Source organism: Brachyistius frenatus, unplaced genomic scaffold (genome assembly GCF_029030835.1).
Source record: "Brachyistius frenatus isolate BFR_SWC_R1_liver_20210118 unplaced genomic scaffold, ASM2903083v1 Contig_91, whole genome shotgun sequence".
Taxonomy (NCBI): Eukaryota; Metazoa; Chordata; class Actinopteri; family Embiotocidae; genus Brachyistius; species Brachyistius frenatus.
In genome coordinates, this window is record NW_027210690.1 from 1,203,875 (window position 1) to 1,231,071 (window position 27,197).

The following is a 27,197-nucleotide window of genomic DNA, read 5'->3' on the forward strand; positions in this document are numbered from 1 at the left end:
AGTCTAAAATCAGTCTAAAACAAGTTTAAAATAAGTCCTAAACCAGTATAAACTAGGTCTGAAACCAGTTTAAACCAAGTCTAAAATCAGTCCTAAACCAGTTTAAAACAGGTTTAAAATCAGTCCTAAACCAGTTTAAACCAGGTCTCAAACCAGTTTAAACCAAGTCTAAAATCAGTCCTAAACCAGTTTAAAACAGGTTTAAAATCAGTCCTAACCCAGTTTAAACCAGGTCTGAAACCAGTCCTAAACCAGTTTAAACCAGGTCTGAAACCAGTTTAAACCAAGTCTAAAATCAGTCCTAAACCAGTTTAAAATGGGTTTAAAATCAGTCCAAAACCGGTTTAAAATGGGTTTAAAATCAGTCCTAAACCAGTTTAAAACTAGTCCAAAGTCCATCTAAAAAAAAAATGTTAAAACTAGGTTGAAAAACCAGTTTAAACCAATTCTAAAACAAAGTCCAAAATCAGTCCTAAACTGGTCTAAAACCAGGTACAAAACCAATTTAAACCAAATCTAAAATCAGCTCTAAAACTGTCTCAAACCAGATTAAAACTAGTCCAAAGTTCATCTCAAAGTCATGTAAAACTGGGTTCAAAAACCAGCACCCAAGACTCAGTTATGCAGCTGACAAGACATAAACAAAACAACAACAATACATAAACAAAACAATAACACGACATAAACAAAACAATAACACAGCATAAACAATAACACGACATAAACAAAACAATAACACGACATAAACAAAACAACAATACATAAACAAAACAATAACACAGCATAAACAATAACACAACATAAACAAAACAATAACACGGCATAAACAAAACAATAACACAACACAAACAAAACAATAACACAACATAAACAAAACATTAAAAAAAACAATAACAAGACAGATTTTTTTTGTTGCAGAATATTATATCAGTGAAGTTGACCTTTGACCTGTGACTAATCAAAATCGAATCACTTCTTTCTTGAGTCCAAGTTTGTGCCAAATCTAAAGAAATTCCGTCGTGGTGTTCGTGAGATTTCAGTTAACAGTTTATCAGAGTTCATATGAAGGAGGTTAAAAAACAGGTTGATTGGATGTTGGGCTGAAACTTTTATCTTAAACTTTAAACTTCAGCTGTTTTAATGTTGATCATGTTTGGAAAAAAAGTAAATGATGTGAAGTCCTAGTGAAGAATTTGGACATTTTGTTTACGTTAAGAGAAATTTATATCATGAATATTGATGTTACAGATACGAGAGTGACGTGGAAGTCCAGTACCTGGACACACTGTAAAAAGTCCTGTACACACTAAAAAGTCCCGTACCTGTACGCACTGTAAAAAGTCCCGTACCTGTACGCACTGTAAAACGTCCCGTACCTGGACGCACTGTAAAACGTCCCGTACCTGCACGCACTGTAAAACGTCCCGTACCTGGACGCACTGTAAAACGTCCAGTATCTGGACGCACTGTAAAACGTCCAGTACCTGGACGCACTGTAAAAAGTCCCGTACCTGCACGCACTGTAAAACGTCCCGTACCTGGACGCACTGTAAAACGTCCAGTACCTGGACGCACTGTAAAACGTCCCGTACCTGTACGCACTGTAAAACGTCCCGTACCTGGACGCACTGTAAAACGTCCCGTACCTGGACGCACTGTAAAACGTCCCGTACCTGGACGCACTGTAAAACGTCCCGTACCTGCACGCACTGTAAAACGTCCCGTACCTGGACGCACTGTAAAACGTCCCGTACCTGCACGCACTGTAAAACGTCCCGTACCTGGACGCACTGTAAAACGTCCCGTACCTGGACGCACTGTGAAAAGTGCAACAGAGCTACTGTCCGCTCGTCTCCGTGTATCGACCGATGGAAATCTCCACTGCTGCGTCCGTCGGAGCAGAAACGATCACTCCGTGTTTCCCGTTGTCCTCTCCGGCTGCAGCCTCCCGCCGTCCCCATGGCAACCGGGGCGCGGGGGGGCGGTCGAGTGACTTCCCCCGAAGACGTCACGTGTTCGACTCTCTCCTCTCCCTCTTTTTGTTCTCAAGTTTGCACAATTCCCGATTTTGAGGCAGAATTCCAGCAGTTTTTAAATCAGCACGAATCACAAAGGTTGAAAAGAGATATGATTCATATTATAATCAGTCGTCTCGGGAACAGTTGAGAAACGTACGGCTCGATAAACTTTGGTGCTGAAGGGTTTTGGACGACCGTCAGGCCTTGACAACGCAGAAATAAATGTTTCAATTTGGGATATTTTTACTCTTTTTGTTAAGGAACCGTTTGGTGCACGTTTCATGTTTTAAAGTTTAAACACACTAAACAGTGGGTGTGTTTGTGTGTGAGGGGGTGGGGTGGGGTGGGGTGGTTGTGTGGGGGTGGTGGGGTGGGGGTGGGGGAAGTTTCGAAGCCTCCAACAAGAAAATCATTCAAAGTAAAATTTTGCTTCATTAAAAAGTTTGTTATACTTTTGTAAAAAATTAAAGCACACAAGAGTACGTTTTTTTCCAAACATCTACATGACGGATGATCCCGATATTGTTTTATTGATGAACCCCTCTGAACGTTTCTCCTCCTCCCTCCTGCCAAGCGTCACTCTATTTGTTCAGCAGTTTAATATTTAGCTCGCTCACACAACATTTCTCTCCAACCAGTTGACGACCGCTTTCACATCTGTACATACGGACAGATTTACCAGCCGACCGGGGACGCCGTGGGAGCCCCGACGGACTGATCGTCTTGTCTATCGGTGTTGTTGTTTTTTTATTTATTTATGCTCATGAGCTGCTCTTCATCTTCTGGATTCATCCTCAGCAGCAGCAGCTTCATTTTATCCTGAACGGTTAAATTGACCGAGCGAGGAGAGAAATGGGGCCTCGAACGGCAGGTAAGAGCCGCTCAGGAAAATGTTGAGGAACATTTTTATTCCTCGGCCACATCAGTGAAATCATATGATAGTACCGAGGTGGGGGGGGTTAAAGGTCACCGCTTTCGGATCAGAATCAAACAAGGAATCTGACTACGAAGAAAACAGACTTAAATAGACATATAAAACATAAATAAACATATAAACAGCGGTGCCCTAAACGTACTTTTTAAATACTTACTTTTAGATTTAGTCATCTCTCTTTGCTAATATCATAATTTTCCTCATCAGAGGTTAAAAGATGTTGCAGCAGCAGGATTTAGTCTCAGTTCAATCAGAATAATCAGAATAATATGTTGTTGTTTTTTAAAAAAAATTTAAGGAAAGACCTGAGAACAAGAACTCAATCAGCAAAAAACAGACACAAGATAAACCAGGAATTTAAAATATGATAAATGAAGCTTTAAAATCTCCAAGAAGGAATGTAAGACTTCAAAAATATGTACAGAACCTGAAACCAGTTCTGCTGGATTGTAAACTGGATTTAAATGTGACAATAAATGTTTGGAAGCTTTTATATATATATATATATAAATAAAAGCTTCCAAACAAACAAAGGAAGTGTTAGAATTGGAAAAACATGAGATGGCTGCTTCACCTTGGCTTCATTGAGATAATAATAATTTAAGTTTAACATCAGAGTTCAGTTTTGGAACCTATTCATATACCTCATTTTATATTTAAAATGAGGTATTCCTACTATCGATATGAAATCATATTTAAAATTTGAAAACTAAGTCTTATTTGTTTGTTTTGTACTAGAACTGCTTTTTCTAAAAAAAAAAAAGTTTGTACCTTTATTTTGAAAAGTTAAAGTGATGATGATGTTTAACTGAGGCTATAACAGCGGATTCATTATGTTACATCGCAGTTTTAAAAAGGGAAATGTTTGTGACATTTGTCGGTAAACCGTAGTGCAAAGCAGAAGCTAACAGCCAGACGTCACTACAGACTTTAAATGCGGGATTTCTTTGATAATTGTTATCACAATAACAGAGTTTAAACACTCTCTAAACTTCTGAGAATGCTAAAACAATATAATCTTAGAAAGACACTCCTTACTGTCAAAAAAAAGGAAAATTAATTCCTCTCTATGACTAAATTAGATCTGATGAAATATTACAGAATATTCCCTCCACTACAGGAGGAATTAGAGAGTAAATTATTACCTTGAACAGGAAGTGTTGTTGTTGTTTATAGTGAAACCAAAAGGCCACGAAACGTGTCACGAAGCAATAAACTACCTTCACTGTCTTAATATCATTTTATTGTCTGAGTCTCATAATCGCTTCATAAAAATGACCCAATTAGAACTGTGTTTGTGGTCATAAATCTTATCAATATAAACCTATAAATCTTTGCTATATTAAATTATGCAATATTTGGGGGTGGTTTAAGATTTTTTATTTATTTAAATATTTACCAATAATCCTGGCTTGATTAAAAAAATTATTTTTTTTTTGAAGTGATTATTAATATGGAATAATGTACAATATTTTTGAGGACATTTGACAGAGTTCAAATAAATCTGCAGTTGACAAGAAACAGATTGAAATTGGAGGAAGGGAGACTGAAAAAAGACGAGCATTTCTCCCAAACCAGATTTGATCATAAAACACGCACTACTTTACATAAACTGAATATGAAAATGGACATCTGAAAAGTGGAGCCAACATAGAAGTGCTTTAAAGTACAATACCGCTGAGGGCCACTAGAGGGCTGGCTCCAAAAAAGAAGGAAACTCTGTCTCCAAGAGACTCCCATTCAAAAAGCATCAAGTCCCCCCCTCCCCCCCTGCCTCAGCCGTAACCTCTGTTGGTCTCCGTTATCTCGGCTATTTGAAGAAGCATCACCTTCTTATCGAGGCATGTTTGAACAGAATTGAGGAAGTTCAACACAGAAAGTGGGTCAGTTTTAATTGTGATGACTGACAGCGTGGAGAATCTCCAGCTCATCACTGTAGGGTCGGTAATAAACGCACGGCCTAATTCTTTTTTCTTTTTTTTTTAATTAATAAGCGATGCCCGACGTCTTATAAGCTGCTCATGTGATCGCTTGTCTGGTTAGAAAAGACTCCATCGTTTGCTTCGACACGTAACCGACGACATAATTAGGTCGCGATGACCTTTGTCTCCGCCAGTCGCTCCGTCGAAGGACGTGAAAGCAGGCGGAGGATGTGGAGGTCCGGGAGGATGTGGAGGTCCGGGAGCGGCCCGGCTCAGGAGCAGCAGCGACGGGAGCAGATACAGCAGGAGCATCGTCCACGGCAAGTCCGCCTCCTCACCGGCACTCAACAACCCCAAATCAGGTAAAAAAAAAAATAATTTTAATAATCAAAAAAATCTTCGAAACTGAAACACCTTAAAAACTTCGCTTGGACCGTTGAAGAGTTTCTAAGATGTTAAAAGCCGCCATGTTTTACTAGTTTGAAAGTCACAGAACAGCCCAGTGTTACGCCAAACAGTTGTAATACACCTGTCAGTCCACCAGAGGGCAAACCGTGTCGGTGTCACGGTTTGCTTCGCCGAAGCGTGAAAAGTACACGCAAAGTATGACAGGGAGGATAAAGATCATGAGAAAGCAAAAAGTCAACATGGATTTCTTTTAGGTCGCATCACAGACTGTTTCTAAAAGAGTTCGTAGCTTCAGGTCTGTAAAATGGTTCTGATCCAGAAGTGTCTTCAGCTGCAATACCACCAAGTGCCACTAGAGGTCGGCTCCAAAAAGCCTCCGGCTCCATAGACTCCCATTCAACTTCTCTCATCAAATCCAAAGTCAATAAAATGTGTCCATCAGTTATCTCGGTGTTGTTAGCTAAAGTCACTCCTTCTTCTTAGTTTTCTGGAGGTCCATCTGAAAATAATCCCTCATTCATTAGAAAAGAAGATTCAAGAAGACCTGTTTTTGGGGGCGTGTCTGTTTGATTGACAGGCCTGTGGTGCAGTCAGGTTACAGCTATCGGTGGGCGGGACGTAGTATCGCTCAAAGCGTGAAATAGACACGCCCGTCAACTATAGCCAAAACGTGAGACGGCTACGCAAGTTTCACATTAAAGCTGATTTTGAAGAAGTGAGCTAACAGCCTGTCTACGATTCAATTCAGTCAATTATGCCGTTAAATGAAATGTCAAAAAGAATTTGTTGCAAATGAGACAGTTTTTAACGTAGAAGTCGACATCGTGCTGCTTCTGCTTGCAACGTTTCTTCACACTGATAAAAAAATAATGATGATTTTTTTTTTTTTTTATATTTATTCTTGATTTTTGTTTCACGTTTTAGTCCTGAAGAGACCGGTGAGCACGGACGAGCTGCAGACGCCAGGAGGACCGTACATCAGGAAAACCTTCACGGTAGGTCGACATTTTAAAACCTTTTTCCAACACGCCGAAGAGATTATGTGTAAAAATCTGCAGCGTCACTTGTTTAAAAGGCTGAAAATAATCTTTTATTATTCGCTATGTAAAAGGAATCGTGTGTGTGTGTGTGTGTGTGTGTGTGTGTGTGTGTGTGTGTGTGTGTGTGTGTGTGTGTGTGTGTGTGTGTGTGTGTGTGTGTGTGTGTGTGTGTGCAGATTGTGGGTGATGCGGTGGGTTGGGGGTTCGTGGTCCGAGGAAACCGGCCGTGTCACATCCAGGCTGTGGAGCCCTGCGGACCGGCTGATGCTGCCGGGATGAAGGTAGGTAGGCATTATGGGATACGTAGTAAAAGTAAGGTACGTTAGGTTTTAGCCGAATGACGACCAGCGGCGACGTCACCACGTTGGTTTGTGAACGTTATAAACGTATCAGAACCATTTTACAGACCTGAAGCTACGAACTCTTTTATATCCAGTTCATGAATTTAGCCTCCAAATAATCACATCGTTTGGTTCAGGAAAAGATTTCTTTAAAGAGAAAGAAATCAAAGTCAATTTGTCACGGACTCAAACTTTGGTCTTTTATACTTCTACTTCTTGGTCATACATGCGTGTACATTTCACTCCTAGTGAAACGGTGTCCTCTAGTGGACTGCCAGGTGTACTACACACTTTTTTTTTCCCGTGATAATAAGATTGTTTTTATTTGCTCCTCATTATCTCCCAGGTTTGCCAGTTTGTGGTTTCAGTCAACGGCGTGAACGTTCTCCATCTGGACTATCGGACCGTCAGCCACCTGATCCTGACGGGACCCCGGACCGTGGTGATGGAGGTGATGGAGGAGACGGGCCACTGATGAGGAAAAAGAAACTCAGGCGGCTCTGCTTTCTTATTACTAAACACGCGTTGTAATGTCCGAGGTTTTTCCTCAACGGACGGCACAAAGAAACGGGAGGAAACATCGTCAGGGATCACACGGGGAAACTTCTGGTTTTTGTAATTCTTGTTGAGCTGCCTTTAGAGTCGGTGTTGACACTCAAAAATGGACTCGGAGTCAAACACCGAAGCGGACATTGTTTGTAAAATAGCTTCTTAAAAATCAGAGGCAGTTTTAGAGCGTTTTATTGACGGACAATTTTATTGGCCGTTACGAATCCTTCAGTTCAGATTCTGTCCGTCTAGTTCGGAGCGGTTTGGTAGCAGGAAGTGACCATATTTGGACAAGCTGGGGGAGGAGCCAGTGGTGGATCTGACCGATCTGATTGGAAACCTGACGATACTACGTCAATAGCTGTAACTTGACTGCACCACAGACCTGTCAATCAAACAGACACGCCCCCAAAAACAGGTCTTCTTGAATCTTCTTTTCTAATGAATGAGGGATTATTTTCAGATGGACCTCCAGAAAACTAAGAAGAAGGAGTGACTTTAGCTAACAACACCGAGATAACTGATGGACACATTTTATTCACTTTGGATTTGATGAGAGAAGTTGAATGGGAGTCTATGGAGCCGGAGGCTTTTTGGAGCCGACCTCTAGTGGCACTCGCTGGTATTGCAGCTGAAGACACTTCTGGATCAGAACCATTTTACAGACCTGAAGCTACGAACTCTTTTATATCCAGTCTGTGGGTGGAGTCCACTCCTACAGCTTTAAGAAGCCATACGTGAGTTTAACTTACAGGTCTGTCGGCCAATCACAGTAAGCCGCCAGAGCTTTAACCAGGAAGCGGATTTGTTTAGACTCTCCTGGCTGAAGTATCTCCAAGATTAATGAGCTTTCAGGAGTTTTCTGTCAACGATGTTTCAGCATCTGTCGGACGTCCTGTCGTCTTATCGCTATTTTATATATTTATTCCACTATTTTTACTTTAAGTTGTTTATATATTTGGATATTTAGACAATTAAATGCTGGTACACCAAAAAACAACACCAAAAAAAAGACCAATTGTATAAAATGTTTGTTCGAAGCACATGTTGTCGTCACGCCAGCCGCTTCCCTTTCACTGCAGTGACTTGGACTCTTAACCCCAATAGTGTGCTGCTTCATGCTCACGAAGGCATGTACACACACACACACACACACACACACACACACACACACACACACACACACACACACACACACACACACACACACACACACACACACACACACACACACACACACACACACACACACACACACAGAAACACTCCACCTCCTGAGTTTACCTTTCCATCCACTCCCGTCTGATTCCCAGAAAGAAAGAGGAAAACTGGACTGAAGTGTTTTGTTTTGAAGCCTCTCTTATTATTTCATACCTCAGTTTCCGTTGTTATTATGTTTTTGAAAACACAGGTTTGTTTTTCTTGAAGAGAATAAAACCGTTAGAGGTTCACTATCAATGTCAAAATACTTCTTTAATTCCTATTTTAACCGTTTTACTCTTTTTATTTCATCCTTTTTATTTGTTTGCTTTAAGTTATTCCTCTTTTATTTTTTTTTCCATCTGTAATTGTTTGAATTATCTATGAACTGTTCATAAAAAAAAAATGTTTTTAAAAGGACAGCGAGTCCTCGGGGGGATAACGTGATTGATTGGTGAGTTTGTCTAAAAGGTCAAAGTTCACAGAGTCGTGGGGCGGGGGGTAGGGGGGGCGAGTGTGAAACTGTCAAGAGCTGAAAAAGATGGAGGGCTGCAGTGACAGCTGCTCGTCAGGTTTCCACCGACACGCCGAGTTTCACCAGCGGGTGGCAGCACCTGCGTTTTCCCTCTTTTTTAAATGAGGATGAATATAATTGTATTTATTACAATTATTATTATTATTATTATTATTATTATGAAGCATGGATGTTATTTGTTGGACCAGTGTAGCTACTTGTGTTCTGAGCTTCTTTTTTTTTTATTCACAAAAAGCTGCCGATGTAAAAAGGACAACAACAAAAACGAGACCAGTAGAGATAAAGATACAAATAAAAAGGGGACGTTTGATTTGTAAAAACTAGGACATGATATCACATTTCGGCAAATTCGTGCGAGTGTTTTTCGGGGTCATTGCTGAAGTCATGAACTTGACTTTTGCCCTGAAACACTTTGAAATATTGCTGCAGGACAGAAAATGACAATCATTGCTGACATTCTGTCCTGTCAGCAGAAAGCAGCCTCCCAGTGACTAATGCTTCATAAATATTTTTTAAAAAAGGTTCGGAGAGTTCACGTGCAAAGTTCAAGAAACGTGAGCTCGAGGTGTTTTCATCGGGTCGAGTGCAGGAAGAGTTCATCCTTGTTTCGGGACCTCATGTGGAGCCTTTTTAAAGCTGGACAGTTTGAAACTTTGTCTGTTTTAAGTTTAATTTCAAGAATCGTCAGTTTTGGAGGGGAGGAGGTAACTCCTCACCGACCCCCCCCCACCACCACCACCACCACCACCACCACCACCACCACCAGATCCTCTCCTCCAGGTCTCTGGTGATAAAAAGTAGGACGTGAACATTCCAGCTGAGAAGGATTCAGCTCCGCAGCTTGTAGAGACACATTCGGCTCAAACACCAGAAGAAGAAGAGCGACTGCTGATCATGTTCATGCCACAATACAAAGACTAAGGAGGAGAAAATATCACCTTTAAAGAGCCCCAAAAAAACAACAACTACAAAACTCCTGCACACCATCACAGAGCAGCCCGATGGGAAAAATAAACCATCATATGGGATCAATCAGAAAACTCACATTGTCCAAATAGAAATCAATGTTTTCATAAACCAGCAATCCAAAACTCAGGACCCACATTTTTACCTTCGTCTTTAAAAGTTGCGACACAAATGACAGATTTATTTTAGGCCCCAATGAACACATGATTACTGCGTTCCAGATGTTGTACTCATTATTTTTTTAGTGCATTAAGTGCATTCACGCTGTCAATTATCCAGAAACCTGCAGTGCACTACAAGTACCAGGTTAAGGAGGGGTGTGGGGGGAGGGGGCACCAAGGTAAAGAATTTTCAAATTTAAAGTGTCTGAGGAATAATCCGTGTGTTTATTGACTGTGTTCAGAGGACACATAAACGCTATTTTTTTTCCCTCAGTTAAAATAATTAAAGATATTTTGGCAGGTGATGCGTTCAAATGCTGAAGTCATTCCCGACCATTATTTACAACAGCGTGCGACTTGAAACGACGCTACTCTGTTAAAAATTCAAGTACTACACAAGTAAGACTCCTAAAATGTAAGAGTACTATTTGTTAGTGTACTAAAGGGAAGTATGTCATTTTGGAAACACAGCAAATGTCTTCATGCAGAGTTAAAACCATGAAACAAACAACTCAATAATAAAAGAGGCACAACAAAAGTGCTAGTACGATTAAAAACCCAATGAAATAAAAAATAGGTTTATCTTGAACTATTTGTATTACAATAATCTGAATTAAACTGTATAACGTGAATTTTTTTTTAAAAAAAAGGGCAAGATTATCTAAGCTGTTAGCTCAAATGACAGTATTGGAAATGACCTTCAAAATAAAAGCACAGCAGCAGAACTTATTTACACTTCAACATAAAAGTTACCGAAATCTCTCAGTTTCACAGGAAGTAGTTCAACCAAAGGATTTTACTTACAAAGATGATGTCAGCAAACACACATGACGAGTCCAGATCAGGCAGGAAGTTTATTTATATATATATTTATATATATATATTTATATATACTGGCTGTGTGACAGGCAAATGTTTCAGCTGTGGCTGATTGGGGAGCTGGTGTGGTGGTGGTGGTGGTGGTTCTTCTTCTTTTTGTTTTAGTACCGGTCGGCAATCAATGTTGTGGTGCAATACCGCCACCAACTGGACTGGAGTGTGCAAATATGGTCTAATTTACTCACTATAAAATAAATAAATTGAAAAGAAAATGTATATTCTCTATATTAACATCTCTTCTCTTAAAATACAGAAACAAAAATAGGTAACAAACTTTTTTTTTTCCAAACTTCTTCGTAAAATGTTGCATATAAATAAAATTTGACGCACATTTGTCTTTTTTCAGATCTGGAAGCTACAAACACTTTTATATTAGGGTCTATAGCTGTGGCAGGCAGGACACCAGGAATGGAAAAGACTGAAAGAGGAACAGGGAAAGGCATGTTGGGAAACAGAGAGCACCTCTAGTGGACGGAGGTAGAAACACAGGAAACACACAGCAGACAAATGATGACAAAACCATCAAAATACGAGTCAAAACAAACACAGCTCATAATAAATACAAATTTAATCTGTGCTAATGACTATTTAAAAACATTTTAATTAAAGTTTTTTTAATCAAATGGAAATCATCTCGGTTCCTCTGGTGCTCTTTGCAAAAGGTCAAGCTTTGATCTATTATTGATCATATTTAATAAATTCCCTGTCATAACGAAGAGGAAAAGCAAATGAAAGGACAGAGGAAGGTCACAGGAAGTCTGACATCATCAGGAAAAATCAGCTGACAAAAAAAAAAATCAAAAATCTCACCATCCCGAACTGATTAAATTATTTAGAAAAAAACAGCAGATGAAATGAAAATCAAAACCGTGAAGATCACAGAAAGTTTCACCGGGTTTGACAGCTCCCGATGACAGAGATTAAATGAGTGCACGTTGCCGTGGTTACGGCTCCATCAGCGCGCATCAACAGTGATTTCGGTCGCCGCGGCGTCAACGCAGACGTCAGCTCGTCGTGCTGCGATTGCGGTCGACGGATGGAGAGATGGAAAGTAAACAAAGAGGCTGCTGCAGACGGTGGGATGAATCCCAACGAGAGGAGGAAAGAAAAAAAGAAAAAACACCCACAAAAACACCAGCGAGGTGACCTTGAGCCGGGCCGAGCAGAAACACAAAAATACAAATCTGGGTTGAAAGTTACGACCGATATGAAAATATAAAAAGAAATGTTGAGTTTACTGTTTATTCTAAGGAAAAATGAAACCCTGTTGCCTCACTTTGTGGAGCCGTGCTGTCACTACTGCATCCACAATGCATCGCTTTTGTTGTACTGCCTCCTACTGGTCAAACCGAGCAACCACCTGGATGTGGAGATAACTGCCAATAAAAACTCAAACTTAAACTCAGATCGCAGCGTCAATCTGCAAAATGCAATAAAGATGGAAACTACGATTAAAATAATAACTGTCACTTTAAAAATCCATCTTAAGAATATAAAAAAAAACTGTTTAACTTTACAAATGTTACTGATTTCACTGGACTGAAGTTTATTTTTATCAGGAGGAAATTCTTCCTTTAATAGATTCATAAAATAAATAGTACAGTATTACACTTTAATGTTTTCTATGATCCACTACACGTCAACTCTTTTATTTATTTATTAATGACTAAAAAGATCGAAACTTCTGCAAACCCATCCTGTGCAGGGATCTAAGTCCCATTTTGCTTGTGACAAAAGACAAAGTATTTATTGAGGTATAGTTATAAATTATAGTTTGTACGGAATCAAAAATTTAACCTGAGAAAAACGTATTGTGTAACGTGTGCGTATTTAAATTAGTTTATTCTAAAGTAAAAACTTTACTTGTGAAAAAATTTGTGTATTTTTAATTAGTTTATTCTACAATAAAAAAAATGCATTTGTAACAAAATTAGAGTATTTAAATTAATTTATTCTGAATCAAAATCTTTACGTGGATGTAATTGAAAATATTTGTTTTTTTCCAAAGTGTATAAATTGAGTTGTAACAAAGTGAAAAATGGTGTATGGTCTTTCTACTAAATCATCTTTTTACTTTGTATGAAAGTGATTTTATTTTTCTCTCTTTTTCAACACATAATAAATGTAATTCGAGAAAAAAATGATAAATTTAGCTGTAACAAAATTAGAATCGTTTTTTTAAGTTGGTCCAAAGTACCATTTTTTCCAGGTATGATTTGATGTCGGAGAGAAGTTAATAAAACATATTGAGGTTTGATATTGAGATGCCACCCTGCGTCTGTTCTCTCTGCATCAGACTCACCGTCATTATTTCCCTCTCAGTCTGAATCAGATCACGTCGTGCGACTCTGCAGGCGAACGAGGTCAAATTTTCGGTTTCAGCAGGAATCAGAAATATAATTCGAGTTCATTCGACTTCTTCTCGTTCGCTCGGTTCGTTTCTGTCTCCCACTTTCATGATGTATCTCGTCTCGTAATGAAAACCTCGGCTCTAAGGTTTAATCAGCGGCGGGAGGAGAGACTTTGTCTTTTAGTCACAAAAGACGTAGTGTTGTCATGGTTACCGATCAGATCAGCGGCTCCTCCCCCAGCACGTACAAGTATGGCCACTTCCGCAGCAATATTTATTTGAAAGCATAATTCAAATAGACAGAAAGGCAAAATAAAAAATGCAGGTTGTTTTAAGTTTCTTTTGTTTTGTTGTTTGTTTTTCTTAATTTAATTATTAGCATTTAAAACAATTCTGAAACTATTGCCCTGACAACACACACTCCGGTTACAGCAGGTGGCGGCATGAACCGGCATTGGTTGTGTTCCACCAATAAAAAAAGAGAAGAAGAAGAAAATCAGGAAAAAAGACGATTAATGGATCTGAACGGGAGACAAAGCATGACACGACAAAACAAACCCGGCTTGTTGAAACATGGCTGCACCCTGTTGGTTTAACAAAAAAAAGTGAACAACTTTGAAGTTTGAGTGAATATGAAGTTTGATTTCACTACACTGTAAAAAACAAACCAAAAAAACACAGTTTGGACACGAAAAAACAAACAACTCAAGCGGCAGTTCGAGAGCCGTGAAACTCGGACATCTGAAGGGAGCAGCGAGTTTCTACTGTTAAATATTTATGATTATGATAATACAAGACATTTCAGAGACCTCCATTTTTTTATTTTTTAAAGGCTACATGCTCGGCAAACAAACCCATTACAGGCGCGATGTGGAGGAACGTAACCCCACACCTCCAGCAGACACCAGCACATTATTCATTTGTGGGGGTGGAGGGTGGGGGTGTTGGGGGGGGGGGGGGGACACCTGCACATCCAGGGCTGCAGCTTTGTGTGGTCGCTGCTGTAAAAATATCTAAAAGGAACTCAGGCCCTGCAATAAAGGAATAAATAGTGAAACTATGGGGAAAAAACACCCGGAAGCGGCGACCTAATTCTGCTTTTTATTGTGTTTTTTACATTTTATTTATTTATTTATTTTGACCAAATAATGGTGTAAATATGGAAACAGCACGTACAAAATTGTTTAAATTTGCGTGACTGTGTTTTCCAGTCCATCTTTCTTCCATGAAGTTTGGGGGGAACGTTGCCACGAACAACAATTATATGTGAAAATGTCATTTCTCCTTCTGCATCATACATTTTTGCGATTTACAACGAGCCACCTGCCTCCAAGAGCCACATTAACTGGAGGCCCCTCAGGAGACTCACAGCATATATATCCAGATATTTTTAGCCATGGGTCACAGAAAATCCACATTTTCATGCCTGCAACCTGCTCAGACGCATTTTTTTCTGCAGCCTCGCCTTCGCATTAAACCAGAAGGAATGAATAGCTGCAGGGGAGGATGGTGAATGAGGCGGGAAACACCCATCAGTCCTCCTGCAAGTCTCAACTGAGAGAAGGAGCAGCTCCAAACCAGCAGAGTTTAAAAAGCTGGACAGAGAGCACCGCAGCGGGATGGGAAGTTAGGCAGGATCACCTTCAAAATAAAAGAGGAAAGCCCAAGAATGGCATTTTTTTGGTCATATGTGTATGTGGTAATTAAAAAAACAATTGAGGACATTAATACCAATGTAGAGTTTGAAATGTTGGATTTAATAATCCTCCACAAATTAAAAGGCAGTGAACGCTGACTTCCTGTGAAAAACATAAATCACAGACTTAAAACAGTTGTTTACAGTAAAAAAAAAGTAGTTTTAAATTGATTTTGTAACAGAGGAAGAGATGGAGGATGAATGAAGAAGAATTGATTTCAAACAAAGTGATAAAACTTAAATTAAAAACAATAAAAAGTGGCAAATTTATTCCTAAAGAGGTTATTTAAAGGCTTTTTTTCCTCTGTCATTTCTATGATGTCATGATGTTGGATGTTCATATTAGACGTAGCCAAAGTTTCAAATAATGAGGTAAACAAACCCATCGGATTCTGTGACCGACATTGTGGGTTGCGGTTTAGGGATCTGATCGGGGACATATTTCAGTGTGACACCGGCTATCAAGCATTCCTGTTGTTTGATAGAATTGACATATTCTTTTCCTGCTGTTAGCTAGTAGTTCAGTTTTTTTAGGTTTTTTTTAAACTAATGATTGTAAAATTAGACGGTAAGAACCCAGTTTTTTTAAAAAAAATTTTAAATGGTGATCAAATAAAACCAAAAACCAAAATATAGAATATCTGGACTCTTGTTCTGCTTCTGTTTTTACCCAAAAAGTTTCAGTTTATATTCAATCCAATTAATTGAATTGAGCTAATTCATCATAACAGGAAGTTGGAATGTACTTACTTCTTCTGACTTTCTGACTGAGAGCAGACCGGACACCACGGCGACTCACTGTACCATCTGGTGGTACAAAGTGGTATGACCACTGACGAGCACGCTGAAGATAGATAGATAGATAGATAGATAGATAGATAGATAGATAGATAGATAGATAGATAGATAGATAGATAGATAGATAGATAGATAGATAGATAGATAGATAGATAGATAGATAGATAGATAGATAGATAGATAGATAGATAGATAGATAGATAGATAGGTAGACTTTATTGATCCGGCTATAGCAGCATGGACGATACGGAAAAAGCACTGCAAACTACAGAATAAAAATAGAGGTTAATAAAAGTATTATAGGATGGTTTGGCCAGAGGTGAGTTATCCTACAGTCTTATTATTATTATTTTTTTGACTAAACATGTTCTAGATTCCGCCGGTTATAACTGTTAGGGCTTTTATTTCGAAACGCGTAACCGGAAGTGCCGCGTATCACAGCGTCTGCTTTGCCTCAAACCAGGTCGGCGCGTGCAGAGAGCGAGTCGGGTGAACGGAGGGAATCATCAGAGTCACGGACTCGTGAGGCACATCAGTCCGGAGGAGAGCCGCCGCGGAGCCGGTGGGACATCTGATCTGAGAGGAGCCGGTGGGACATCTGATCTGAGAGGAGCCGGTGGGACATCTGATCTGAGAGGAGCCGGTGGGACATCTGATCTGAGAGGAGCCGGTGGGACATCTGATCTGAGAGGACAAGGTACCGCTGCTCTTCCACTCACTCTGTCTTTCTCTCTTGCACGAGCCTGCTCAGTGAACCCCACGCGCTCACACCCTGCGAGCACCGCTGTCTCCCCTCTGCACGCGGGGCTGTGACGCCTCCTCACCTGTGCTGCTCGTTTCAATTGAGGGAAACTTCCGCCGCACACGATTTACTATAAAACCAGAAAGTCTTAAAAAAGAAAGAAAAGAAGATCATATTTGTTGGCTGCGCGCGCCTTGAGTCGCTGCTGTATCTTTAATACTGAGATTGATCCGGTGCAACAACAACAAAACAACAACAAGCCTGGAGAAGCTCCTTTTATCTCATGTCCTCTGCATGTCTTTGATTTCATTTTCTATTTTTATTCTGGAGGTGCACGAGGCAGTTTAACCGTCAAATAATCATCTTAATTACGGCGCGCGGTAATTAAGACAAAGAAAGACAAAAGACAAAGAAAAAAGACAAGTTGTAATAGTCACGCATGTAAATAAATGAATAAAAAACGGGATGAAATTCAAAAAAGTTTGGCTGCAGAACTCTTTAGATGTTGCATGTGCTTTATTGATTCAGTTATTGAATACAAATCTTTATCAATATCTCACTTGTTCGTCCTGCAGCTTTGACGCCTTCACCTGCACGTGACAGTGACGTTGCAGCCGCTACTTCACCTCCATGCACACATTGTTTGAGAATGCACAGATCCTGTGTGTCGCCATCAAACTCGTATAAAACAGATCATTTCATTGTGATTTATATATCCTTTGGTTATTTGTTTTTGTCAGGAAGAATGTGTTTTTTTGGGTGAAATATTTACAACAATAAAAGTACAAGAAGGCGTAATTGTGTCTTCCCGTCTCAGGTGTGTCCTCCGGTCTGCTGCTACCACGATGCACTTCTCAGTCCGACCGAGTCTCTGCCTGCTGGGCTTCCTCCTCGTCTGCGTGCTCCCTCAGCCTGCCAGAGGCCAAGGTAAGTACCGCCCACTGGGGGGGGGGGGGGTCAACGAGGCCTGAGGAGGGGTTTTTACCCACTTAAGAGGCCCGGAGATCTGCTTTGCTTTTCAAACGCCTCTGTGCTCTGCGTGTGTTACCGGAGGACTCCACTAGAGGGCGCGCCTGTCAGACGAGGATATATTCATAACGTCTGGATTTGACTGACGGCGACAATAATCACGGCGACAATCGAGGGAGGTCGCGACTTTGCTGATTCTGAGTTAAAAGTGGGACAAAACGGAATTGGCTCCGCCCCCACGCTTTCTTTCTTTCTTTCTTTCTTTCTTTCTTTCTTTCTTTCTTTCTTTCTTTCTTTCTTTCTTTCTTTCTTTCTTTCTTTCTTTCTTTCTTTCCGCCGTGTACGGACGTAACGGTCTCTGGCTTGTTTGGCGTTGCAAAGTCCCCGATCCAGGAAACCGACAGTGACGTCTTCACGTTGGTTTGTGAGCGTTACGAAGTCTCCAGTTCAGATTTTTGTCTGGCTCCATATTTGCTAGTTCGGTAGCGGTTTGGAGCAGGAAGTGACCATATTTGGACGTGCTAGGGGGGAGGAGTCAGTGATCTGATTGGAAACCGTGACGATACTACGTCCCGCCCACCGATGGCTGTAAAGTCTCGTTGCTAAAAGCAAAAAAAACAGAAAATCAAGAAAATAGGACTAAAACAGGAAGTCGACGGAGTAAACTCTTCTGATTTGCGCAGCGCGACGACCTTCGGCCCGATTCGGTGAACCTCAGTGTGGCCCTCTTGTGGTGGAAACGCAGCGTGACGTGATGTCGATGTGCAGCTTTGCCCTGAAAGAAAAAGTCTTTTATTCAATTTTTGTATTGTTTGAATTCCTCTCGGGGTTACTGATGTTAAACCTCCAGTCAGCTAACTTCCTGTCCGAGCTCCTCGGCGTCTGCAGCTCTTCCTCTAATTATGTCTTACATCCTTTTTTTTGGTCTTTCTTTCTGTTGTCACTCCCACGTGTTCACATCCCCCCTCTTTCATTTTCATTCCATAATTAATACATAACCTCACTTATTGCCTCATTAGCGAGAGGCGAGTCTTCCTTTAGCGTCATTAACCGCCTTTAACGGCAAACCTCTTCTTTTCCTCCAGGAATGTAAAACGATCGGGATTCCCGTTCTCGACGTGGTGAAATGAGTCGTGCCTCATTACAAGGGAGGTCCCGACCGTGTCGGGTGTCTCGTCGGCGTCGACTCCGGCTCAAAGATAGATGTTTCTGCTGTGAGCTCACAGTCAGACGTGTTGTTGTTGTTGTTGTTGTTGTTGTTGTTGTTGCTGGCTGGATTTCAGAGATTGTTTTGGCAGCGCAGGATAAAATTACTAAAAAAAACAAGTGCTGTTTCCAAAACCACGCATCAGGGCTGAGTCCAGGTTCATACCATAAACACTGGATTAGGGGTTTGAAATATGCAAATGAGGCATGAATGAATGAATTTTGATATATTTGTAGGAATAAAATGTTGCATAATTTGGGTTATGAATGATGAGTGAACAAACGCGTCGGTAGAAACCTTCAGAATATAGATTAGAACGAACCAGGAACGTTAGTTGTGTCTAAGTGCTTCTGAAGTGGAGATTTCTCACTTTAAGTTTGAGAAGAAGACGGCGTTGAACTATCTTATGGAGTCGGTGTCGAGTCTGTTTCGGTTTCTATGTTTCTGCTGCGACACCGTCAGACACTATTTTCAGCTACCGGCTGGATTTCAGAGGTTTTTTTTGTTTTTCTTTGGCCAGCGCAGGATAAAAACTGCTCAAAAACAAGAGCTGCTTCCGTAACCACGCACTCGGTACGCCAGCTGAACCCGGGCCATACCATAAACACTAGATTAGGGGTGTGAAAGGTCATGGTGTGGGATAATTAGCCAACCCAGACGATGACGATAACCACAGGTTGGTTTGAGGCGGTGAAAGAATGCCTGCTCTTCAAGATCCATCTTTTATCGTATATTTTTATATAAATCTACGTTGCTTTAATCCAGGTGAGGAACAATTTAACAAAAGGGTGAACGTTTGACACACAAACGTTCCCTCGGACTCACGGATGAACGGAGTTAGAACTTGGAGGTCAAAGGTCACTGTGGCGTTTGTATTCAACTATTCTACATGTTACAAATTATGTTGGAAAAGCCCGGGAGTTAAAACAGAGCGTTGCCGTGGCGATGTTCCACCGTCCGTCTGGTTGCTTCGGTTTAAACTTGCAGCTTTCAGGATGTTGCATAGTTTCATCATGAACGTTTGGTCTGAACATGGTGCTAAAACTTTGAGATATTTACTTTGTCACTTTTATTAGTCGTGAGGATTTGCAGCTTTTATTTAATTTTTTTCCAGAACAAGTTCAAACCAGCAAATATTTGGGTTTGTTACTTGTAAAATCGGTTAACCTTCAGTAGACGTTTGTCCGTCTGCAGAGTTATCGGCTCCGCTGAACTACTGCAGCGCAGTAACTCCGTCACGGCGAGGACGGCTGAGAGCTTTTTGGCCGCAGGGCGAGTGAACTGGAAGCGAACGCAGCATTCCTCAGCGAGGAGGCCGTAGAGCGCGAGCCTCGGCCACGGCGCCGACCCGGCGACGAGCCTCGGCCACGGCGCCGACCCGGTGACGAGCCTCGGCCACGGCGACGAGCCTCGGCCGCGGCGACGAGCCTCGGCCACGGCGACGAGCCTCGGCCACGGCGACGAGCCTCGGCCACGGCGACGAGCCTCGGCCACGGCGCCGACCCGGCGACGAGCCTCGGCCGCGGCGACGAGCCTCGGCCACGGCGACGACTTCATTTAGAAGTTTCTCAGCTGCGCGGCGACAGCTGACGGAGCGGGAAACAAACCTTCGTCACCGGGATCCACAGAGACGCTTTTGTTTACGGGGTTTTTCTGAGCTGTTATTTGCTAATCACTTAAGTCTTCTTACGTTACTGTTTTAACTCGACACCTGTCACACGTTCCTTGTTTAAAAGGGTTCAAAGGTCAAAGAAGATGTCGTCGCAGGCCGTGTGGAGGCTTCTCCTGGTTGTTTCCCTCTGAAGTAACAGGGAGTGTGCGCCGGTATCTGGACCTGCAGGGGAAACAGGCGAAGGGGAATGTAGTGAGACGTCGGCGCCGTTCTGGCTTTCTAGGTCGCACCTGAACAGTTCGTTCTTCCAGTGAAGATGATCAGAGGTTGTGGAAATACAAGCAGACGTGGAAACTGGCTCCAAAATGTTGACATGAAGAAGATAAAAGTGTTTTTTTTCATCCACTATAAACCTTTTGCTGTAGTTTACTTGTAAAAGAACTGCGCCCTCTACCTGTTCTGTGGTGTAAAGCAATGAAACATTTAACCTTTGACCTACTGTCACACCGCTGTCATCATCTTTAATCACCTTGAAACTTTCCTGTCTTTTTTTTACTTCTATTACAACATTGAATTTTTGGTTTTACAATAATAATATTTGCATAGATTCCCAGAACAGAAATCCAAAGTTTGGATAAAAAGTTTTTGTTTCATTTTGTTGACACATTAGAGTTTGCGTTTATCTCTTTTAATCTCTCCATAAATAAAATAAAAATACTGAAAATCCAACAGCCATCATTGGAAAAAAAGAAGAGAATTTTGACATATTTGTAGGAATAAAATGTTGCATAATTTGGGTTATGAATGATGAGTGAACAAACCCGTCGGTAGAAACCTTCAGAATATAGATTAGAACGAACCAGGAACGTTAGTTGTGTCTAAGTGCTTCTGAAGTGGAGATTTCTCACTTTAAGTTTGAGAAGAAGACGGCGTTGAACTATTTTATCCAACAATTAAAGGCAATTTTCTCAAAATAAGTTTTTAAAAAGAACCTCCAATTCAGTTGCACTCATACCCACCAAACTTTCCAGTTTTATTCCCATGTGGATTCTGAAGGTTTTTACAAAAGGATTTGTTCATACATCATTCATAACTTAAATTATTTAACATTTTATTCCAAAAAAACTTGGTGAAATTCATTTTTTTTATGACTGCTGCAGGATTTTCAGGATTTTCCGACCATTCATGACCTGATTTATATTACATTTGATATGTTCTCCCTTTTGGTGAATTTAGGGCAAATCTACAGATGCAAATATTAAAAAATGTACAACAATTTAAACACCTAGATATGTATGCTGGAAAAATACATGGAAAGACAATGTTATTGCTTGCAGTGTTTTGCCTTCAGAGAGTCTGGTCTGAGCGACAACAACACGGGTTCTCTGAGTCCTTTTCTTACAAACGAAAAGCGGCTGCAAGTCGAGGAAAAAACCGTTCCGTCCTCCTTTGAGTTTTGTGGTCGTGTGCCGTCCGTTCACCGAACGCTGCCACCTCAGTCTGCTCACGCTAATAATTTGAAATGCACTCAAAACTTTTGCGCTCCCCGTCTTGCCGAACAAGTCGCGGCCGGTGTGACGGACGTCGACGTCGACGCTCGGCTGTTTGCACAGAAAACTCCATGAAAAATTCATGAGAATTAAGTTCCCGTCTCTACTGGCGAGGCTTTATTTCTTTCTCTTTACTCACCATCCAATACTTGTCTCTGAGTGAGAATACAGTCTCACAGGGAAGATCTGTGGCTTTCTGTGTGTGTGTGTGTGTGTGTGTGTGTGTGTGTGTGTGTGTGTGTGTGTGTGTGTGTGTGTGTGTGTGTGTGTGTGTGTGTGTGTGTGTGTGTGTGTGTGTGTGTGTGTGTGTGTGTGTGTGTGCATACTGTTTATGTGGTGCTGCAAAGGAACCGGCAGGTTTCTATAGAGACGTGTGGGGAAAAAAAAAAAAGACAAAAAAGCAACCAACCAACCAACCAACCAACCAAAGCTCCGCAGAACAAAGTGCAGAGACTTTTTTTCCTCTGTGTAAACATCAGAATACACTTGTTTCCAGCTGGACAGTAATTCATGCGCGCACGTGCAGATGTGGATGCACTCACGCAGGAAACACAACTACACTACAAACAGAGAGGTGGGAAAAACCTGCTTCTCCAATCATTTGGGATTTGAGCAGCGTCCTTTGTCTCCGAGACAGAGAGCTAAACCCTGAGCTGAAATGCCATGCAGCCCTCGCTCTCATCCCCAGGTCGGTGAGATCATTGGTACAGTATTCCTTATGTGTGTTTGTATATATATATATATTTTGCCTGCTGTGGAATGCGCCGGCTTCACATCCTCTCCATTTGAAATCAGGATTATCCTTCCTGTGCTGAACTCAAGTTTCTTTGCATACCTACATGAGGAGTTTTTCTTTTGCATGCATAGAGAGGCGGTTCACTCAAAACGCTGCATAGAGACGCAAAACAACAAAACACTTCCTCCTTCCCAAAGCTGTCTGTCAGGAGTAATCAATCCGTTTACGTTGGAGCGTGCCGTTACATCCGGAGTCGCCACGTCGGTGCAGAAAAAACAGCAGTGGAAACAAATAAGATGAACTTCTAAAAAAAAAAGTGCATTTTCTAAATCATTTAGTTGTTTTGAGTGAACCGCTCTTAGGAAGCCTCTTTGTTTATGGCTCTCGGGCGTCAGTCACCGTGGAGGTATTTAAAGAAGTCGGCGGCAGCAGATGGCTCACCTCATAACGAGCACACAAACACAAACCAAGTTTGTGGGCTGCACATTTCATTTTCCATCCCATGGCTTCTCCTTTTTTATTTTCTTCATAGTGAACCAAAGTAAACTGGGGAATGTGTCGCTTCTACATACATGTGTGTTATTTGGGATCTGGCTGGTGTGGAAATGATAGGGTGCCGCGTCATGGTTGTTGACCCTTGAAATGTGGTTTCTGGCATCGCGGTGCTTTGCGACAGCCTCGTCCAGCGTTTTAACCCGAGTCTCTAATGGGAAAACACGACAACACCGCCGACTGAAATACCATCACACTCAACTACCTGCAAAAAAAACCAAACAGTTCCTGTAACGCAGTGTGTTGTGACGTAGCCCAGAAGTGGCCATGGAGAGAAAAATAATGAAATCGTGGCCACGAGATGATAAACTTCGACTTACAAGTCGTGAGCACGATGACATTTTGTTTCTCTGTTTGGCCCCTCCGGCGCTCCGTACGTGGTCGTCCTCCCTCCGGGTCGGTCCGCTGGTCGAGGCCGTTGTTAAAGTGGACCTGATACGCTGGATCTCGTGTTGGAGATGTTCCTGCTGAGGACAGGAATAGTTCACAGATGCTATTCCAGTGGCCTTTCTTTTTCTTTTTCTTTTTTTGTTCTTTGTTTTTCTTCTCGTCTTCCTTCTCCTTCCAGTCACATTCACTCCTTTTGGTCAACCTCCTCTCACCCCTGGCGAATATCAAAGGAAATAAATTAAAAAAAATAAAAAAAATGAAAGGAAAGAAAATGAGATCTGTGCAGAAGGACACCTGGGGACAGTTGGACCAACAGCTAATCAGGATGACAGGCAGCGGCGTCGCTTTGATGCCGACGGTTAAGTGGAAGCACAATGCCGGCTCGTCGGCAGGTGATGAAGACGAGGATGACGAAGAGGAGGAGGATAGGACTGTTTTTGCGGGGGGGCTTTTTTTCTTTTTTTCTGTGACATCTGTGCGAGCTAATCTCTCCTGATGTGTATCCTCCACTTGGATGAGATACAATTCATCCTTCTGTGTTTTCAGTTATTGAAATGTTTTCTTTTCTTTTATTCTCCTCTTCCTGACTGTTTTAAAAACACAGATGGAGCGAGCGCCTCGCCTCGCCGCCGCCGCCATAACTGTGGAGGGAGTTCAATCTAACTTAGCTCAGTCACGGTCGGGGTTCTGTGAACGAGCGCGTTGGAGGGAAAACAGACGGAGAGCAGAGTCAGCGAAAACCTGCGTCAGGAAAAAACGATCCTGAGAGCCCAAGCTTTCTGACTCGCTAGAGAAATAAAACAAAAGTTCCTGTCGCTTTAAGAGCAGCAGTTTGACTTGGTGTACACGTGAAGCTGAAGAGTGTCCACCGGCCTCCCGGAAATCCTGCGATCGCAATAATTAACGCAAATTCAAGCAAACTTCTCAATATTTGTTAAAAATTTCCGGAGAATCATTTTTTTGGGGGGTTGGCAAAACATTTTGTCAACAAAAGCTGTGCTGAAAGTATTAACGACATCAAATAAGTCTTTTTAATTAAAACTCCCTTTATTAACGCAAAGAACGGCCTTGCTGCTGTTTCCCCATCGCAACATAAAAACTAACACGCGGAAAAACAGGAAGTGGCGAGGCAGGAAATGTGGTTTCAGAATAAAACATTATTTAATAATAATTCATATTTCTGTGATATGCTGCATGTTTTCACAGGAAATTATTACATTTATTCTTTTATCAGCTAGCGCTTAAAAGAAATCAAGTTCTTCGTTCTCAACTTGTAATTTTTTTGAATTCACGCAATTTTATGTAAAAAAACGACTTAAAACTCCACAAATGACATCGTGATGTTTCAGACAAATCCGCCCAAAATCAAACATCTCAGATCACAAAAAGCCCTCGTAAAGGTAGAAGGTGGAAGTCCCGACATCTGAGCTGCGTTTCGGCGTCATGTTATCTTAAAGGAAGTGTGCTAAAAAAAAAATCTTTTTGTTTTTTCTAATTTTTGCACATAAAACTCATAACTTTTTTTAGAAAAATCCGCTTCAAAATCAAACATTTTAGATCACAAAAAAACCCTCCTGAACGGATTGATTGACATCATTTAAAAACGTGAACGTTGAAAATTGACCTCCATCCATAGTTATGGACGTTAACCCCTCTCACGGATTAACGATGCAAATACTGGAGAAAAGGATGGTGCATGACGAGAGGGCTTATTTGTATTCATTCATTCATCATGCAGATTTTTACAGGCTGTTTTGGGGGAACCGACCGTTATTGTGTAAAGCTTCCTCTCTTCTTGTTTCTCTGTCCAGTGTCGTCGCCACGGAGATTTCGTGCCAAAGTGCAGGGCGCCGACAAGCTGCACGTGTCGTGGAAAGAACCGAAGGGAGAGTTCGAAAGCTACAAGGTGGTTTACTCCACGCGGCCAGGTGAGACGATCCGCCGCGCAAATCCTGTTTTCAGAAATGCTGCTTTGCTTTTATCAGGAATCTCCTCAGGCGTCTTTAAAGGTCCAGTCCTTTACACTTTCTTTGGTGTTTCATTTGCAGTCTTGATCTCCGTTTTTCTTCTTCTTTGGCCTTGTAGCTTGTTAGCCACTTAGTTTGTATCTTCCCGATGAAAGGTTGGACAGTGGTGCTGCGATGAGGGCGGACACCGGTTGTGACATCGCAAACTTAAGGAAGTCCAAACGGCACATTTCCTGAATACAAAACTGTGCACATTTCTCCGTAGACCGATTGTTCATTTGGCAGCTAAACCTGATTTATAGTTGAAAAAGAAACATAAATCTGAATTCATGCAGTAATTAGACCTTTAAAAAGAGACTACAGACTAATCATGAATTACATTTTTCTATTTTTATAATAATGTATTCATACTCTGCCTCTGTGTATCAATACAATATTGATTTCTCTTCCTGTAACCTTTTCCAGTTTAATAAGTGTGAGTGAGCTGATATTTGTCTTAAGAATTTACAGACAAACTTGGCAAAAGTGAAACGGCACATTTCACGTCTGCGCTTCGTCGGTTGATTTTGAATAACGGAGCTGCAGCAGATCAGAAAATTACAAAAACAAACGAGCCCGACGGTTTCGTTCGAGGTTTCAGTCGTCGGAACTGGATTTTTCCCGGAGAAATGTGACGAGGAATTGTCTGGAGAAACCGGGGGTCGTCTGGCTCGAGGGCTCCTCGGCAGTAACGCGACAGTCACACCGTTGTAGAGTGAACCAACAGTCGGCGAAGGCTTCGAGACGCTTTGCGAAACACTTCGGGCTCGCTGAAGGTCGTCGTGGCTTCGGCTCCGGACGAGACGAGCCGGGAAGTTCTGTTGTGAAAGTAGCTGGATCCACTTCATGTGTCGCTGCCAGCAGATGAGCGAGGACCTGATGGTGACCCGTTTAAGACCAGTGATGGAGGACGAAAGTAGAAGTAGATCCACCGCTCCGACGCGTTGAACGCTCCCTGAACGTTTTTGAGGGAAACGGAGAGGAAGTCAAATCTGATGAGTAGAGTTGGTCGGGAGTAGCGACGGATCACCAATACTCTTAATAATCTGAATTGAATGGCACGTGCCACTTTTGTTCTTCCTTATTTTCCAGTTTGTTTTTTTACCGGCGCCAGGTTGTAATGCGTTGCTCCCGTCAGAAGGTGGCGGTAATGCGTCTGAAAGCTGGCCGCCAGCCGGCGTTAAATAACAAACAACATTCGAAGAAAAATCAAATAGTTTTGCTCGAAATCCCTTTCGGGAGCTACGACCTTGATGAGGGCGAGAAGCTCCAACGTTTTTATCGCCGTCTGAGCGGGCGTGTTGTCATGTTGGACAACCCTGTTGCCATGGCGCCACCGTTTTTTCAGCGAATGTTTTCCCCTCAGAAGGTTCCCGGTAGAACTCGGTGTCGACAGTCTGACTCTGTGGGGAAGAATTTCACGGTGACACAACCGCCGCCGACGTCAAAGAAAACCCAGCTGGTGTCTCCTGTCCTGACGCGCCTTCTTCTTCTTCTTCTTCTTCTTCTTCTTCTTCTTCTTCTTCTTTTGGTCTTCGGACGGTGAAGCTCCGCCCCCTCTTGAGACGTTGGACGTCCCTCAGAAGCTCGTCGCTTCATCGCCGTGAGACTTTCTGAGAGAGTTCAGCTTTAAAGC

The 27,197-nt window shown here is 41.7% G+C and overlaps 1 protein-coding gene across 3 annotated transcripts in view; it reads left to right on the top strand.

The window, feature by feature from the left end:
• The first annotated feature begins 16,419 nt into the window (after positions 1-16,419).
• The window catches only part of LOC138627737 (collagen alpha-1(XIV) chain-like), a 118,135-nt gene continuing 107,357 nt past the window's right edge, over positions 16,420-27,197 (top strand). Inside the window, exons 1-3 of one of the 3 annotated variants that reach the window (XM_069710284.1) lie at positions 16,420-16,494; positions 17,357-17,466; positions 25,367-25,483. In XM_069710284.1, coding sequence (XP_069566385.1) covers positions 17,385-17,466; positions 25,367-25,483 — 199 coding nt within the window. In that variant the 5' untranslated portion in view covers positions 16,420-16,494; positions 17,357-17,384. Of the gene's footprint in view, positions 16,512-17,356; positions 17,467-25,366; positions 25,484-27,197 lie in introns of all 3 variants that reach the window. The other 2 variants (XM_069710285.1, XM_069710286.1) reach the window with 2 other exon arrangements.